At 40.3% G+C, this 19,163-nt stretch overlaps 1 protein-coding gene across 1 annotated transcript in view; it reads left to right on the top strand.

Annotated features, from left to right (window-relative positions):
- Positions 1 to 842: 842 nt before the first annotated feature.
- The window catches only part of SLC49A4 (solute carrier family 49 member 4), a 59,647-nt gene continuing 41,326 nt past the window's right edge, over positions 843 to 19,163 (top strand). The window contains exons 1-2 of the mRNA XM_033162582.1: positions 843 to 1,290; positions 12,178 to 12,271. Coding sequence (XP_033018473.1) covers positions 885 to 1,290; positions 12,178 to 12,271 — 500 coding nt within the window. The 5' untranslated portion in view covers positions 843 to 884. The remainder of the gene's footprint in view (positions 1,291 to 12,177; positions 12,272 to 19,163) is intronic.

A 19,163-nucleotide genomic window follows, 5' to 3' on the forward strand; every position in this document is an offset into this window, starting at 1 on the left:
AGGAGCTATGTCTACTTCGGGGGGGGGGGATAATTTGTACTCCTCGCAACAATTGCAAGGAGTAGGCACCAAGGCGGGCTACTTTGCAAGGCTGTCTTGACAACCAACGGCCCCTCCTTCCCAGAATATGAGGATAATGGACTGCATTAGCGTCAGCAACACAAATCTTTAAATGCTTTATTTTTTTATTTAAAAAAACTTTAAACTCAGACCAATCACATTGCCTCCGCCTCAAAACAAGGCACGCATTAGACCATAAACTTGTGTCTTCCCTAATCTTCTGCCTGCGTGTTGATATGCCGCTCACTCCCAGCGACACCAAAATCCTGCATTTCCCTCCCTATCGTCTTCAATGGGCAGCCGTCGCTTCTGCCCCTGAAAACGACCGCAACATAGGGTTGTGTCTCAACGTTAACCCTCCTCAGAGGAGACCCGCCGAATTCAATGTACGTGGCTTTAGCTTAAGGGCCAACCATTTCAGTGAGTCTGCTCCGGGTATTATAATAAGCACAGGACTGCCAGCGTCTTAACCTGACACACATCCTCGCTCAGGTGCAAGCGCTTATGGTGGGATTCATTCCCACGTGAAACCGCGTCAGGGATGAAAGCAAGAACTTCCGTGTGTAAGACAAGCAACCATTCGCCGCTCTATTCTTTTCCTCTCTCTATGCGCTGCCTGGTGCCGAGAGGCACTTGGCGTCGGGTGAGGCCCGGCTGAATCGCGCATGCGGCTGCCCGGGTTGCTGCCTTTTGCCTGCGTTACTGCCGCCGCCGCCGCTGAAGTGGGGTTACGTTAGGACGCCGGCCGGCCGGCTAGGCAGGCGGGCAGGCGAACAGGCAAGCGAGCGGGCAGGCGGGCAGCGGGGGTCTCCTTCCCTGAGGCGATGGGCTCGGACTGGAGCAGCCCCGAGGAGCGGGAGCCCCTCTTGCAGCCTCCGCCGGCGCCCGCGGCGCTGCCCCAGCACTATCCTCCGCATGGCCAGCCCCGGAGGACGGCAGCGGCCTCGCGGGCGGCGGCTCCCCGCAGCCAAGGGCTGGTCCCCGCGGCGCCTCCGCGCCCACCGCCGCCTCCGCTGGCCGGCCGCGTGTACGGGCGGCGCTGGCTGGTGCTGCTTCTCTTCTCGCTGCTGGGCTTCGCGCAGGGCCTGGTGTGGAACACCTGGGGCCCCATCCAGAACTCGGCCCGCCAGGCCTTCCCCTTCTCCAAGCTGGACATCGCCCTGCTCGTCTTCTGGGGGCCCATCGGCTTCGTGCCGTGCTTCTTCTTCATGTGGCTCATGGACAAGAAGGGTAAGGGAAAGAGGAGGGAGGGCTGGCTGGCTGGAGCGGGGCCTGCTGCTTCTAGTGCTCCTACCCCACCTAAATATCTGGGGCAAATACTCAAAGGGATGGGCAGGGGGGAAGCGGTACAACAACCCTACTAGGTAGAAACAACTGAGTCTTAAAAGGGGAACATTTTGTGTCAGAAGCTTTCATGGATCAGAGTCCACTTTAGTTAGAGACAGGGGTAGTTCCTAGAAGGGCGGAAGTTCACATTTTTGACCACGTCTCATGCTGTTATTTACTTAATTTGCTGAGTTTCTCTATCTTTCCTCACCAAAGAGCCCATATTTCCCATGAGATAAAAAGTTTCTAGAGGGAAATATGGGTCTCAAGCTGCTCATTTTACTGTACAGACCTGGTTCCCCATCTAATGTATTACTTATTTACCGGGTGTGCTGATATTCTATGTTCAAGGTGGCTAGCGACATGGAAACCCCCCCCCCCCCAAATAATTTCAACGTGGCAAAAGGAGTCATAAACAATAAATAAAACATAAAGTATATGCAACCAAATCGAATAATTTCCACAGAAATCATAACATCTAAAATAAACAAACAAAAAATTAATATCACAGCAACAATCTAACCCCACCCCCCAAAAACAATACCCTGGCCCCAGTGTCTGTTGGGCAACCTCTGCTTTGCAGCCTCAGCTTTTGAAGCTGGAGTCAGTCAGGCCTACACCCTTCCAGCCCAGGTAGAAAAAGGCCTGCAGGTCTTCTAGGACTCACAGCAAAGTTAAGAATTCCTTCTGAGCTTTCAAGGGGCTTTTGTTGTGTTTATAGTAGGTATTTGGATCTGTGGTCGTTGTTGCTTAATAATCATATTTTAATGCTGCGTCAAAATAGATCACATTGGTTGAAACCAGATTCTATGAGCTACTCTGCTGGTTCAGTGACTTAGAAGGCGTAGACTTAAGGAAACGGTTAGTGAAATAAGGATGCTGTTTGTCATGCTTGTTCCTTGCTCCTAGAGTGGTGTTTGTATGTGCATTTGCAAGTGTATTTGTACGGACCACATTTTTTGTACAAAAGAAAAGATGAGTAACGGTGAGTAACAGAAAGGTTAACTTGCCTGTTTGTGTAGTGCAGGATTTTACATTACAGAGAGTTACTATGGATGGGGTTGGGATATTTATGAGATATGGGAAGTGGATGAATCAATGGGATGCACCAGAAGGTGTCCTAATTCTTCTCACTCAAAGTCGCTGGCCTCGCAGTCAGCCCTCTTTCACTCTCCCCAATTCAGGACAGAATACCCCAACCTCCACACTTTGACCTGACTTTCCATCCACCACTGTTTGTTACTCATGCTCATTGTCATCCCCATTTTTGATAGCCCAGGTGTTTGGAGTTTACATGGAGGAAAGAACAAGGCCACACCATCTCCCTACATTACATTTCTGTCTCCTGGTACCAGTCCCCTCCATGTTGTATTGAGTGGTATATTATAGGCCAACATACATATGCCAATTACGCAATCTAGAACCCTGATCATGCAGTGTTCTAAGTCACATGGTAAAACCTCACATGTAGAGCAGGCTTCCCACTTTATACTTTCAAGGTGTCTCTCTCTGTGTAAGGAGGAATAGATTTGAGGTTTCCTTTCCAGTGGGACTAAGGGAAGAGAGTTACATATAGAGCTGATTTGGGGCGCTAAGGCTCACAGCATTGTTGGGGATGCTGTCTGTCTTTAGAAATCTAATATGGGAGCATGGATGAGGTTTGTTGGAGTGTTTGAATTGAACCCCTACCTGTATCTTTGTAAATAAAACTCATTTATTATAGCAATATATGTCTTCTGCAACCTCTGCCCAAGGGAAGCATACCTTGGTTGAGTGCTGCTCTTTTGGAATATCTTGCTGCCTATGGTCGTGGAAGGAGCACAATCATGCTATGGTCAGGTGTCTTCATTCTGAGTCCAGTGTTCAAAATTTGCCAGGTGCATTTTGCGACTGGCACGTGGCCAACTGTGGCCATGTGGAGATCTCTGGATCCCAAATTGGCTACTGACATTTCCATTTGGCTGTCCCCTCCAGCTTTCTTAAGCAGGTGAGCAAAATATCTTATTTCTTGCATATATATCCCACATTTTTCTCCAAGGATTACAGGTGTCTCCCCACTTGTGCGCAATCAGCACATGTGCTTCCACTGACATACACGCCATTTTTGGCATTGAAAGGGTCAGGGGAATTCCCTCTCACGTGCGTCCTGGTGACATGTGCAGCAGCTGGGAACAGAACCCCTGCATAAATGGGGATTCCCTTGTACATGGTTCACCCCGTACTCCTCAGTTAATCCCGACAATAAACCAGTGAGGTAGAGGCTGTGACTGGCCCAAGGTCATCATTGAGCTTCATGATCTACCAGGTCCTAATCTTACACGCTTAACCACTACACCACACTGTCATCCTAGAGTACTTCTGCTATGGGGCAGCTCTATAAATTGTTGGTAAATAAATATGGAAAAACAGAATGTCACTTAGAGAAGAATTTGAAATGTTTCCCTTGAAGCTTGATTTTGTTCTGGATTGTTTCAGTTGATGTTTTAATGTGTTTTTAACTGTTTTTAGATCTTTTCTTTAAAATATAAAGCTGTATAGAAATGAAATGTATACTAATAATGATGATAATAAATTCCAGTGCAAAAAACACCACAGCAATGTGCCTAGACATTCTGTTGTAGTGACCATAACCTTGGTTTAAGGTGCCATTTGGTGACTAGCTTACCGTATATATCTGAGTTTCTAACTGTGGCTGAGCCTCTAATTCTGCCTTTTGCATCAGAAATGCCCATTTTTATGGAGAGTTTGAATATATTCTGTTGTAAATGAATGCTGAAAATACTCCTACTATAACTTGGGAAGAAAATCATATTTATTTGACCTTATTGATAGCATTATGTCTAGTATATTGTCTGGCATTCATTGTAGTTTTAATAAAGAAGATTCAAAAGCAGGCAGCTCTATGTGAATAAGTATATGTAAATGTATGTGTTAAAGAAACTTGGATTGAGATAAGAACATAAAAGTGGTGTTGCTGGAGCAAGTCTAGCATGTCTCCTGACAGTAGTCAATCACGTACTGTTGGAGTGCTTGCAGACAGGACACTACGCTACAGCCATATTTTGCTGTTTACCCCTAGTGATCAAAGGTAAATTTCCTAAAAGCATTGGGACTTAATTTCTTTTTTTTATGTCTGTCAGTTGAATTTGTCTAATCCACTGTTTAAAAAACTTTCAAAGCTTATAGCCATCACAAGGAGCACTAAATTCTATATCAATTATGGGGTGAAGAAGAAATTCGTTTTGCCTGACCTGAATTTATCTACTGTCCATTTCATTGCATGACCTCATCACTGAAGGGTTCTCGTAGTTACCTCTGTACATTAAAGATCTTTTAATTCTTTCAGCAGTCCTAAATCTTTCAGCATACAAGCATCTCTCTTTCTGGTGGTTGACAAAATTTGGCCAGACCAGTTCTGTGAACTCAAAACATTCCACAGATTTGTCATTGTGCTTTAGTGTGCAAGTAGTTTCAGAAACAGTCAGTTGTGCACTGGTAGATAAATGTGAGCACATGGAAGTTAAACTTGCACTGATAGAATTTAGATATTAGTTCACATTGTATTGCTCATATAATGAGGGAGCATGAGGAATTTAGGGGAGGAGTTGGTGCTTAGAGCACAGAAATAACGCAACTAAAGCTGAAAAAATTAGAAAGTGGTTCAGGCTATGACAGTAAAATGCAACTTTTATAAATATTTATCAATATACACTCAGATAAACTTAGTATTAATGGCCTACTGCTGCTCTTCAAGAAGGCAGCAGCAAAAACAAAACAACAACAACCCTGGAAGGGGTTTAATAGGTTAGATCTGAAATATGTCAATAAATTAAGCAAGTTTGTGCCCTGTCATGCCTAGCGTAAGAAAAACATGAACTTTGTTATGAAAGGATGAATAAAATTCTAGCAGTTTTGCTGAAAGTGCAGGGTTAGCAAAAATCCTTTTTTGATTACTGTTAATTAATCTTTATAACATTTGAATGACTTGTCATTCCATATCCCAATGGCTTTGAATGAATCACAGCATTTTAAAATTAAATGTTAAATAAATAAAGTTAAATAACTCCACATGGACGTGGAAATGTTATGTAATGGATTACATCAAATTTTGTGGAAGACATTAATTTACTTAATTTAGCAAATCTTGAAGGAAATGAGATTGAGGGTTTCTTATGAAGTAATTAACGAAGCAGTTAAATGCTAAGTATTAGTGTCTCTTCTGTGCTGAAGGTAGCTTGACATCTTGGTTTTGCAATTTTATGTTGCATTTACAGGCTGTGGCATTAAAAATACTTTTGTTTTTATGTTACTATGGGGAGATATTCAAATAGCTCCATGCTGACTGAGAGAGCACATTTTTGCAGATGCAGGGTGCAGAGAACAATTAAAACTTCTAAAAACAGATTTAGACAGGGAAATACCTCAAAATGCTTCTGAAAGGGTTAGGTCTTCATTAGGCACTGAAAAGACAACAGAATTGGCACCTAGCTAATACTTAATGAGAGGGAATTCTAAAGGGTACGAGCCATGGCACTAATGGCCCAATTCCTGTATAGTATGGAACAGACCTCTCCTGCAGAGTACAGTGATTGATTGGATATACAAGGTGTGGGATAATCCTTTAGGTCAGTGTTTCCCAATTCCCATAATCCCTGAGTGCTGGTCCTGCTAGCTAGGGATGATGGGAGTTATCAAAAAACAGCTGGAGACCCAAATTTGGGAAACACTGCTTTAGGTCCTGGGTATTTGGTAAGCTGAGAATATTCAATTTAGGTACAATTGATTAGCTCTAGGGCAATCATATTAATAAGAAAATTCAAGGGATTTTATTTTGCATAGGAGTATTAAACACATTTTAAAATCATTTTTTTTAGGGGAAATGCAGTACCATGAAGCCCAACATACAAATTATCTATTGATGACAAGAATAGAAACTAATTGGAAGAAGGATTAATTGAGATCTCCAATTCCCACCTTTAGGATTTATTAATGGTACCATAGTGTTCTCGAAGCTACTAACATGAGTTTGGCCAGACTGCGAGAGGCAGTGAAGGATAGGCGTGCCTGGCGTGCTCTGGTCCATGGGGTCACGAAGAGTCGGACACGACTGAACGACTGAACAACAACAAAAATGGTACCATAAATAGTAGCTTAATTTCTTGGATCTTTGCAGCATAATCAGCAGATTGACGTCTTGATTTTGAGAAGTAAATATGCTCAGTCGACAGTTTATTCTTGAGAACCCTTTTGGTGGATCCATGGCTTCTCACCATTCACAATTAGTGAGGGATATTTTTGAGCTATACCAGGGGTAGGCAACCTAAGGCCTGGGGGCCGGATGCGGCCCAGTTGCCTTCTCAGTGTGTTTTTACATGAGTAGAATGTGTCCTTTTATTTAAAATGCATCTCTGGGTTATTTGTGGGGCATAGAAATTAGTTCATTCACCCCCCCCCCCAAAAAAATAGTCTGGCCCACCACATGGTCTGAGGGACGGTGGAGCAATACACTAGAGTAATTTGACCTTAAATTTAGTGAATGTGGCATTTTATTCTAAAACACTTGATCTTTACTAGAAATATTAAGACCTACATGAATTAAACATCATGTATATGTTTAAAGATTAGGATTGAAAGTTACTATTTCAGAGCCTGTTTAGATCTCCAATTCAGCAGATCTCAAGCAGTTTCAATATCCAGGCTAAGGGAAATTTATGTAGTTTAAAATATTCTATACTGTTTTTCTTAAAGAAAAAAATTCAACATAGTGTACACAAGGACACAGTATCAGATAGATCACGCAAAATAAAAATAATCAGTAAACCCAACAGCAACAGAAACAATCAGTTAGCCGTTACTGAACAACCGGTTGGATCTTATCTCGGCCACAAACTCACTTGGTGGCATTAAGGATTATTGCAGTGGTGGGGAACTTGTGGTCCTCCAGATACTGCCAGACTCCAGCTCTGACCAACAGCTATGCTGGCTGGGGTTGATGGAGTCCAACAACATATTGAGGGCCACAGGTTTCTGACACTTGAATTATTGAGAGAATGTTATGTGAAGTGCTTTGATCACTCAAAAACTCCATGTGGGTTTGAAGTATTTGTTATCGCTCACTTTGAATATTTATATTCTGTTTGCAATGAAGACAGTGTAGAAAAGAAAAGAAAACCGGCTCAGGAACCACCCCAGATTACACTGCACATAGTCGTACTGCTTAATTCCGTCGGGGGTGGGGTGGGGGGAAGAGATTGGTAATGTATGAAGTGCTGCTGGTATGTTATGAAGTAATCTCATGTGCTTTTTTTTTTTACAGTTGTAGCTTCCTTAACTGATATTTCAGCTTCCTCAAAACTGTTCTCAACCCCTAAAAAGAAGCACTTTTCTGTTTTCTTCTTCCTCTCTTGCAATGTTTGAGCCTATATCTGATCAGCATCCAGGAGAGAGTGTTTTGAAAGTAAAATATGTGCTTTTAGGGAACAGCTCCTTTAATTGGTTGATAATTGCAAGTGTAGATATTTTCTCTGTTCCTTTGACATCATACCCGTGGTTTGTTTATATACTCTTTCATTGGTGATTTCAGGTCAGTTGTCAAAAAGAAAAAAGAAAATAAATACATATAATAAATACATATAAGACAGACAAAATACAAAATGAAGAGTGTAAAGTACTGCAGATGGTCGTAATGTTTTAAGTGCCTGCATAAATGTTTTTGCCTAGTGCCTAAAAGACAGCAAAGTTGGAGTCAGGCATATCTCCCTGAGGGAAGGCATTATGTTTACATGCCTGTTACCCATAATTAATGCTAACAAAATTTCTCTGTTAGAGTTTACAAACCTGCTTCAGATACTGCAGTTCATACTGCCTTTATTTGCCAGCCTTAAGGTCTTCTGAGTGCTGGAAGACTCAGGACAGACAAAAGAAATACCTCTTCACACAGTGTTTAATTAAACAATAGGATTCACTCTCCCCAAAAGTAGTGGTGGCAATGGGGATTGGACATTCATGGAGGATAGTGGCTATTAGTCATGATGGCAGTGTTCCGCCTCTGTGTACCATTTGCTGGGAATCGCAAGTGGGGAAAGCACTGGTATACCTAGGACATTTTTGTGAGCATCCTGTACCAGCTCTGCTTTTCAGCTAATGACCGTGCCAGTGAGCTTGAAGGAAAGATGTGTTGGACTGTGCTCAAGAGAGAGATTTGAAGAGTAGTTGCAGATTGAAACAGTATGAGTGTTTTGAAGGAGGGGATTCGTTTCAATAAACCTTCAAGGAGCATCTCCTTTCCAGCCCATAGTGACTCAGCCCGAGTTGTTTGCAGTGGCAAATTGTCAAGTTGTGAGAGAAAGAAACAAAAGCAGAAGTGAAGTAACTAGATGTACCAGATGTACTAGATATAATTAGCAGTAAATGTAAAAATAGTGTGTTTTGGTGTGGTTTGCTTCACTTGTTTCCTCAATTCATCATAACACCCAGTGTGCCATCTTGCTTTCTTCAAGGCACTGTCTGTTTCTAAAGGGAGCTATCACATTTTCATTACTCAGTGGATATGTTCATGGTACTGTCAGATTGAATAAGCTACTGAAAATTTATTGATGTTCTCTGCAGCTGAGAAGCAGGGTATTAAAAGACTTAGAAATATAATAGATTTTATTGAAAATAATAAAAGTTGTTCTGAATTTAGCAGTTTGGTCGTACTGCTTAATTCCGTCTTCATTATCCATGCATATAAATTTGTAGTCTAGGTGCTAATCTTTCAAAAAGGCTTATTGCGTGTTTTGTAAGCTGCAGGTCTCCACTATGATTAGTACAGTACACCCAAAGGCTGCTGATGTTTGGTTGATGAACAAGACAAGCTAGTAAATGTGTTTGGTTTTGTATAGTTGTATGTTCTCCTAACATATACATGACAGCCCTTTAGATATTTGAAGATGGTTATCATATTTCCCCTCAACACAGTGAGAAGAACTGTTGATGCAACAAAAACATGGTACACAAACACACATATGGCTTTTGAGGAGCCAGCTATATGTTGTGCAAAATTGCATAGGACCTTGATCCCACTATTTAAAGAGAGACACAGACTCTTTTTGTGGGGGGATTTGATGGAAGTGGTGTGGGAAGCGATGCTTAACCCTTCCCTACCTGTTCTTTTGACTTGGGTCTCCTAGCTTTTCCCACATGGAGTTAAAGATGTATATTTACCTGCATTTAGAACCCTGGATGGTGGGGAAGCCACCCAAAGCCCCACCTCCACCGGCTTATTTTAATTTTTTTTAAATGACATGAGGGCTTCTTCATAAATATTTGTGTGTTATGTGTCTTTTACTCCGGAATTGGGCATGATGCTGTCCACTGTGGGTACATTGCCCACATTGAGCACAGTTGACAGTATCCAGAGGGAGAGCTAGATGTGACTATGGAGAAAATGCAGAGATTTCCTATTCACTCTGAAGTTCCATAGTGGTGCATTTACACACTTTTTGTGCATTTGCAAGTAGATTGTGGGTGGGAAACAGGGCTCCATTGAGACTATGTGAGTACTACGTGGGTGTTACACCCACAATGGACCAGATCAAGCTCCTAAAATTTAGGCCACCACATCAAATATTTTCAGTTCAAATTGTAAACTTGCTCTTGGAAATAAGTAAAGTTATAATCTAACTTTACAAAGATAACCTTTTTTAAAAATTTGTTTGGTCCGCTGTTTGCCCTCAAGACCTTCAGCTGTGATGCAGCCACCGTTTATAGAGTATAATATTAGTGCAGCATCTCCATCCAGCCCTCTGTGACCTTTATGCTTTATCACCTTAATCAAGCTACCTGCTTGACATTTTTAAAAGGAGATTTTTTCTCTTCTTGGCAGTTCTTGATGTGTATGGCATTATTCTTTAACTATAGATAATTTCCTAGGAATACGTGCATATTAAGAAGATACAAAAGGTCGGAGAAATCGTGAGCACTATTCAAAGCTCTTCAGAGTATTGCATTATAATTTGTAGCTCAAAAACCAAATTGTTTGCACCAAAGTGGTGCAGCTGGAAAAATAGTCAAATCCATCATTTGATCCTGATCCATGAGTCTCTTATCTATGATCCATAAATTTTGTACAGACTTGGTAGCCAGTTAAAATGTCTGCTAAAGGTGGGGAGTAGGATCTTGATTGTGATGTCACACTTAGTGCTGCACTACAAGGACCTGTCTTTCCCCCGACAGCTTCAAGCTGAGAGTGGTGGATTGCGGTTCATTTTTGTTTTTCTGGTCTTCCGAGAGGCTTTAAAAGTAGCAAGAGATTTCACTTATTCAGTGTGAAGTTTGCAATATCTCTTCTGTGCTTAGAGAAAGGAGAAGGGGGAAGGTGCAAGGAATTGCACTGTCTCTAAAACGGATTGCAAAGCAGTGAGGCATATTGTCACTTTTCAGTACTTCAATCTGTGTGAAGTCTGGGCAGTGTGAAGTCTGGTGGGAGGTCTTGCAGGAAAAATATGTGCTTGTCAATGGTGAGCTGGCAACCATCCTCACATTTTTATCATGTGAAATCAACATTAAATATAATAAGTTAATTGTGTACTGCATCTATAAAAATCAGTTCCCAGCATCATGGGACTCGAGACTCTCAAGGGAGCTTTGCATTCTTACCTCTTACGTTCCACACAGTCAGTTTCATGAAAGGCATTTTGCTAGTAATAAATTGGTAATGGAGACTATGTGTGAACTCAGCCTAAAACAGCTAACAGAATATTCAGAAGAAAAACTTGTAGTATTAAACAAGAGATTCCTCTGAGGAAGAAGAAATATCTTGATTTAGGGCAATAGAACATTTTGCAAAACTCACAACTGGCTGAAACATATAAATACTTTTTCTTGAGGGCTTACTATTGGGCTCCATTCCTAATACTTTGTTCCCTGTTGTCTGGGATCTGTATCTGCTACAGTGTGTATGTATCCGCTCTCTGGATCAGCAACAGGAATTCTGTCATAAGGAATATATTAGTATATTTATTCATATGAAGCTATAGCAGTCTTAATAAAGATCTTTATCTGACCACATGTTATTCTTCAATAGCGCACATGTAGAGAAGATATAAAAATCCATTAAATGGCAATGTAATGGCAATGTAGTATTTTAAAAATGCTGGATGCAGCAACTGGCAATTGGACCTGAACACTGCAGTCTTTGCTGCTTTTTGCAGTATCGCAAGTAAGCAAATTCTTCCAATGTAGAAGCCATATTTATTTCAGGATTAGATTTAAGACTCCGCTTTGAAAACAAACAGGAAGGGAAAACATTAACTATTTCAGAAAAGAAAATGAAATGCATCCACTTCTCCCTTTTATACATGAGACTAGATAAATCATTCAGATTTGTCACGCAAGTTACCGACCTGTCCAGTAATTCCTTGTAGCTGCGGGAGGTCTGATGTGCATACAGAGCTTTGGTCTCTTACCACAGCTTCCCCTTTGCTTTCAGTGACATCTCTGTGTAGAAGGCATGCCAATGTAGAGCTGCCCTCTCTTTCAAAATGATTGGGGAAGTCTGTTTATTTAGGTGCTTTGGGTGCTTAAGTCTGGATAGGATTGTCAGCTGAAATTTTAGTTAAGCATGCAAACATTAACACTGTTTTTAAAAGTTGTTACTCTGTTAATATCTGTCTATGTTTGTTTTCCATATCCTGTAAGATGCACTTCCTCAAAAGGGGGGTTACTTTTGTAATTGCTATGTTTTATGTCACATGTTTGGATACGCCTGTGTTTTCCTTTCTTGTAAAATTGCTATTCTTTTCCATTTAGGCCTCAGGGTAACTGTGTTGCTAACATCATCCCTCATGGTGGTAGGAGCTGGCCTGAGATGTGTTCCTATATCAGACCAAGAAATAAGGAAATGGTGAGAGGTTTATTATTTGTTCTTTAGTGGGTGGGGAGGGGGACCCTTTCAAATTATCTTGTATCAATAGGATACAAGGGTTTTACTGTGAAGACTGTGGTGTAGCTAAAGCATACCTGGAGATGCATACACATTGCAACAACCTAGTTGAAGACATTCGACAGTTTAAATACCCATTAGTTTAAATAAGTGGTACCTCACGTTACATACGCTTCAGGTTACAGACTCCACTAACCCAGAAATAACGCTTCAGGTTAAGAACTTTGCTTCAGGATAAGAACAGAAATTGTTCTCTGGCGGCGCGGCGGCAGCGGGAGGTCCCATTAGCTAAAGTGGTGCTTCAGGTTAAGAACAGTTTCAGGTTAAGAATGGACCTCCAGAACGAATTAAGTACGTAACCAGAGGTACCACTGTACCCATTGAAGTAACCTAGTTGAAGACATTTGACAGTTTAAATCTAGTTTTCTACCATGGAAAGCTACATGAGAAAAATCCCATAAAACCATTCTAATGGCATTTCCCCTCCTTAGGGCTGAATAAGATTATTTGCGAGATACAGTATGTAGCATCCAGCTACTAGACTGTGTTTCAGACACACAGGAGGGGAGAGACACCGCCCCTCCCACACCATGTGCTGCCTTCTAGATAAGGACCACCCCTTTTCTTGCCACCAGATATTCTGGGATTTGAAAGGGTTATGAAGACTGGCCTCTTAACCACCTTCTGCCTCAGATGCTCTATTTTTGCAAGCTGTTAGGTCATGCCCACAATACTGTGGTTCACCAGCAATGGTAATAAAACTTGAAGGAATTTGTCATAGTTTAAACACAACAAAAGAATGAATATGTAGTTCTGCATGTGTGAGGACCATTAAAATACATTTTCTGACTCAAAGTGTCTAGAGCAGGAAAAAAAACCTAAATCAAATTGCCTTGTGCTCCCCAGATCATACCCCTGGTTATAGCAGAATTGATTCTATATTCATGAGACTCACTTCCACCACTGTCATGTGGGAAGTACTGCCAATATCAAACTCACCCAGACTCAGAAAAAAGTAGTGTTTATCCGTACAGGATAGTTTGAAAATGGGATATTTGAAAAATCGGGGGGGGGGGATTAATCTGATATAGTAAAATCAGTTTAAGTCCAAAGTGGAACGTGAGACAATGTCAGGCTTTGTAGAACTTTGCTCACAAGGAAAGGGGCACATCACATTAAAAAGGCTAGATGGTGTTTGCTCAAATATGAGATATGTATGTGCTTTGATTTGTAGAACAAAAAAAGTTTATTAAATAGTCCACCACAACTGCTGGTAATTTTCAAGTGGTTTGTGAGAGTCTGATGGGGAACTGCTCAAGGGCACAGCTCTAGGTTTCGCAAGGCAACTCAAAAGAGACATAGCTAGGTTATTCCTCATGCGTCCTTTCTAAAATGTTAACATTCCCATTTCTTTTTAAAAGTTGCTTTCCAGGACTCTGTTTATTTGAAAAAATTGTCAGGTAACTTTTGTGCAAGGCATAGAAACCAAGTAGGATATTGGAGGGTCTTCCAGCGAGCAGGGACTTGACAGATGGTGCAATTTTCTGCCCTCTGTATACTCCCTCTACCATTTTCTTTCCAGACGTTTTTAGCAAAATGAATTAGCTTTGTTTATAGTGCTGGATATGCAGCAAATCCACATGTGTATTGCATCCAATAATATAAACAAAACTTACTTATTTTGGAAAAAAATGTGTGTTTTCCAGAATTGCATTTTGTAGGGAATTACTTCTATCTCTGATTCTATAAGCATATTGTGGTAGCTCTGTGAAACTAAAAATGTGAACATTAGTTGTTCCTTTGGTGCTTCCAGTAGGCTTTCAAAAGAAATGATGCTGTGTCTTATGTGTTGTTGAGTATTATGAAGTTTATGCTATGTTTACAGTTACATTCCTTTCCCCCTCATGTCTCCTTCAAAAATATCTGAACTTATAACTTGAGCTTTTGGGGCTTGGTTAGGATCTGAATAAGTTTTGTGTTCTTAACAAGGTCATTTAGAAAGAATAGTGCACTTAGCTTGATTGTATTTACCTACAAGAGGAACATAAAGTATTATCCGAGGGCAAGATCATCTTTTTATGGATATTTGCCAAGCATTTGTCATCTTTCTGAGTGAAATAAGCAGTTTAGTATAAAACAATAATATCTTAATGACCTACTGATTGTTTTAGGATTGGGCTGCAGTGTGAGATTTAATTAATTTTGTTTTTAAAGCACTTTGAAGTTGGGACCAACATAACCACCGAAGTTCAAAGTATTAATAATTTTATTATTTGTGGGCAGCATGCGGTGCATTGGGTTACTTTCCCTCATATAAAAATCAATAAAACAATTGGCAAAAAACCCTGTTCACATGCCAAGTTCCTGTGAGGAAAGGAAACTGTTGGGCTGCCAGCATATATATACTTAGCAATGAGTAATAAACCTTCAAGGGAAGCTATTTTGTAATGGGATTTGTAGAGGGGGCCATTAGGCAAGAGTGCTTAGTAGTTGGACCAAATTTTAAACAGGCCATTTGATCCAGCTTGAGAAGTCCTAATGAACTGATTGTTCTTGTAGAAGTCATGCAATTTAAGATTTAGACCTAGTAATTTAGGATGTCCCCTTTGGATGGTGGGTTTCTGGCTCAGTCGCAGTTCTCTGTGGCATAAAATTCTTGGAAATATCTTACTCTGTGCCTTTGATTATGTTAGGAGTGTGAGAGTTTTCAACATTTTGGCCATTTTAACTAGTCTTACCACTCCAAAGAGTTAGACAAGAGCTGATTATACACCCCCATTTGCTTTGCATCCAATGCACTCCAACTACTGATCTGAGAAGCGGTGTACACACAATGTTACTCAGCCTGTATCTATCCTGTATTTGTCCTGTTGTTTCTTAGGAATACTGCTCTACTGTATTCAGATTCTACCACACTTGGAACCACTCTTCCACAACTGTTTTATTTTGCTAAATTCCCAGTATATCTATAAACTGTGGCACTATCTTCCACAGCACACTGACACAACAATATCAGCAGATGCAATAACTGTTTCAGGTGCTTCCAATAGGGCCCTCAGCTGTGTAGACATTACTAGTATGAAACACAGCTAATTATTTCTTTTTATCAATTTAGATTGAATCTGGTTTGCTGAAAAATGCATCAAAATTTAGTAAGCTTGGAGAGGGAGGAGAGGAAGAACCAGATGGCTCAGCTGTAGAGTGCTCTTATTTTCAGGCATGGATGGCCATGTTATTGTTGGGGTTTCACTGGTCAATGGAAATCTCTTGTCCCCCCCCCCCAGCTGTTTTTCCATCCAACTTCAAACCATAGTTTATGAAGGTGGCTTGATTTTCCACTAGTTAATATTAACCAGAAGAAATTGCAGTTAACTTAAAATGAAGCAGAAGCTTCCGATCTTCTCCTTGCAACTGTGTCAGGAGAGGGGAGTGTGGAAGCCTGGGTGGGAAGCTAGGTCTATTCTTATTATGTCTGAATGCAGCCATTTTATCTTTTGATGGCTACAATTGGATTAATTGTTCCGCTCATGCCATTGATGAGAAATCATTCACTGCTATATCTCTTTGCTGCATCTGATTAGTATCAGAGTAAGAGCCCATACCAGCCTTCTGCAGCCTGGCGCTTTCCTGATCTTGTGAGAGCCCATAAGCCCCAGCCAGCATGGCCAGCGGCCAGTAATTATGGGAGTTACACACCAAAACATTTTGGAGAGTACCAGGTTGGGGCAGGCTTGGCCTACAACCTCACTATGTGTATTTATTTTGTGTGCTGCTTTTTTAAAGTGTGGCTTTATGGAAGAAAACCATCATGTTAAAATGGGTTGGTTTTGTTTTCTTCTTGTTGTTTTTTTTAACATGTTCCCTGCAAGCTTCAATTCTGTTTGCTCTCCTATTTCAAACTTTGACCGAAGAAACATTCTCAAGTGTCTGACAGCTGTGATGGCTGTGCAATAACACAGTATTATGATGTGACGATCTGAGAGAATTTGTCGCTGTACTGTCAGGGGTCTCGCTGCATCGTTATATTGTTGCCTTTAAACTGTCAGGATGTCTGACAGAGATGCCATTGTCTTGGCTTGGTATTGCAGTGTTTGTTTCATTGCGAATTTTTGACTCTTGCTTGGCAGGCTTTCAGTAAAAAAAAGTTTCAAGATTCCCCCTTCACCCCCGCTCCATATCTTCAAAATTGGAAGTCCATTGTGTTTCAGAATCCTTATACTTTTCTTTAAAACAATAGCAGCAAGAAACAAACAAACCCCAAAGATGAGTGAGAGGATCTAACCAAGTTCAGCGTTGGAACTACTCCAGACTCATGTTGGATGCTTTCATATTTGCTCTTTCTTTTCTAGCTAGGAGCTGTTCCTATATCAAGCCACATACAGTGTCTTTATAGAATAAGCTTCACTTATTTCTCTGCTTTCTCCCTGAGATGTATCTTATTTTATTTTTAGTAGTATTAAGCAAAATCATTTGCACGTTTCCCATATTATATTAGGTGATTATATAACATTGAAAATGAAGCCAGATATACAAGCTAAATATAGTTTTAGCAGGTGGAAAACCTTTTCAGTACAAATATATCATTTAGCAATGATAACTTGGCAGCACATCTATTTGTATGGATTTGTATAGAACAAGACACTTCTACATAAATATTAGTAGGTGGAAATGCTAGTTTCTGCAAAAACAAACCATTTATTTTTCAGCTACATGTGAATATATGGCCATTTCTGGACCGAGATAGCCTGACCCTTGTCCATGTGCTGGCAACCTCCAGATTGGACCACTTTTGGATTAATATTATGTTTTTCAAAAGAGGGAGTAGTTTTATGTCATCCATTTTCATATATATTATATTCACCAATACTTTGAAAAGCTTGTTTGACTCTTTAGTGGGATTTAGTTCCAGTAGTCTTGTTTGCTAGTTTGTGCAGTAGCTAAATATGCTCATTGGGTCGTATCCATTGGGTCTGTCTGCTGATGGAGAGAATCTGTTAGTGAAAGGAGGGGAAGCAATTGATAGATAGCAATTTCTCCCTCTCCAGCTACAGCTCCTGCTCCTAAATCTGCCCCAAATAGTTGGGGAATCTTCTAGAAACAGATTTAGAGAGGCATTGGTGAGTGATAATATTTTATACATATTGATTTTAAAGAGACCCCCCCTTGGGGTGCTACACACTGTAATATATATGTATTTACCGGTATGTTTGGTTACAAATGTTTGGCCACCGAAGAGGAATTTGCTAAAATACATCTGGTTGATTCATCTGAGGAGTGAACATTTTTTTTTTTTACTTTGCATTTGGCCTATAAGCAGAATATAGGAATGCTTTCTTAACACTGGTCTGTAGTATATATGACACATGGAATATGAAATAATTATTTTCATGTTTGTAAACTCACCATTGAGGATTTTACCTTGACTTTGTCTTTTTGCAGTTTGATTGTGTTAAGGAGAGCAGAACTGTTTTCTGTTTTCATTTAAACACAGCCACAGCAGTTCCCCTTTTGAAGGTAAACGTGCTTGCCCAATTACTAGCTCAAAGGAAAGTTAATGCAAATTAATTCTAACTTCAAGATTTTGATTTGGTCACAAATCTTATTTTTTTAAAAATCAAAAAAATCAGGTGTTCTAGTTTGGCTTTCACAAACTTCAGTCTTGAGGCAAAGGGTAAGTAATTGATTATTTCATAACCCCGTCTGTTGAAATGTTCATCTTATTTTCTTTCATAGTTTTGGCTTCGGGCTTGTTATGAAAAGCTTCATACTCTTAGATTGAACTCTCAGAGTTCACTTCGTTGCTTGGTACCTGAAAATAATTAGCTGAATATTGGAAAAGTAATGTATAAACCTGAGCACAGAGTATAGAAATCGATCAAAATACATCTCTTACCTTGGCCAGTCTTAAAAATGCTTTCCTATCGGTCCAAGTGCTGAACAAAATTGTCTTGCTGTTCTCATCTTTCATACAAAAGACATCTTGCATTACAGAATCAAACTTAAATTACAGTATTAGGCAGTGAGGGAAAATGCAGTTGCTCTCTGCTCCTTCTGGATAACAGAAACAAGAATAAAATGGGGAAATAACGGGAACAAATGTTTCTAATCTCAGAGCAATTTTTAGAACAGATGATGGTTTGTAAGAAAGAGTTCCGATAGTCCTTTCAGGCTGAAATCTGCTACAGTGATAACAAGACACCGTAAAAAAAAAAAAACACCAACAACAGCAGCAGCAGAATGCACTGATACTGTTGTGTTCATATTTCTCTGTCAGCTATATTAGCTGCTACATACAAATTTGTCTCCTAGAATAGTAGTAGATTACTCCATACATTGAACCACATTGTGGGTATCTCTTATCTGTCCGTCTCTAGGAAGATAAGGTAGAGATACACAAAAAAAAACCAATGAAAAGTGGCTTAATTCTGACAGAGTTCATAAATCAGTGAATTAATACAAGTATGTGGTAGAGAGATTTCAACAAGGCTTCTGGTTTTGGTATTTGGAATGTATAAAGGCAGTAAATGCTGGGAAATGAAGAGGACAAGAGGACAGATTGTCGGTGGTTGGGAGTGTTTACTTCAAACCTCTTCCAAAGTGAAATAATAATAATAATATTTTATTTGTATCCCGCCCTCCCCGGCCAAAGTCGGGCTCAGAGTGGCTAACATAATTAGGTTACTGACTTATCCTCTAGGTTATACATCCCTCCATGGTGCCCGCTTTTATAGAGTGAAGGAAAATATAATTAAACAAACCTGCAAAACAAGTGAAAAAAAAGATGTTTATTAGTGCTAAAAATTACTTTGCTTTTCTAAATGATCCTCCATGTCACACAACTTGAATGATGGAT

Source organism: Lacerta agilis, chromosome 1 (genome assembly GCF_009819535.1).
Source record: "Lacerta agilis isolate rLacAgi1 chromosome 1, rLacAgi1.pri, whole genome shotgun sequence".
Lineage (NCBI taxonomy): Eukaryota > Metazoa > Chordata > Lepidosauria > Squamata > Lacertidae > Lacerta > Lacerta agilis.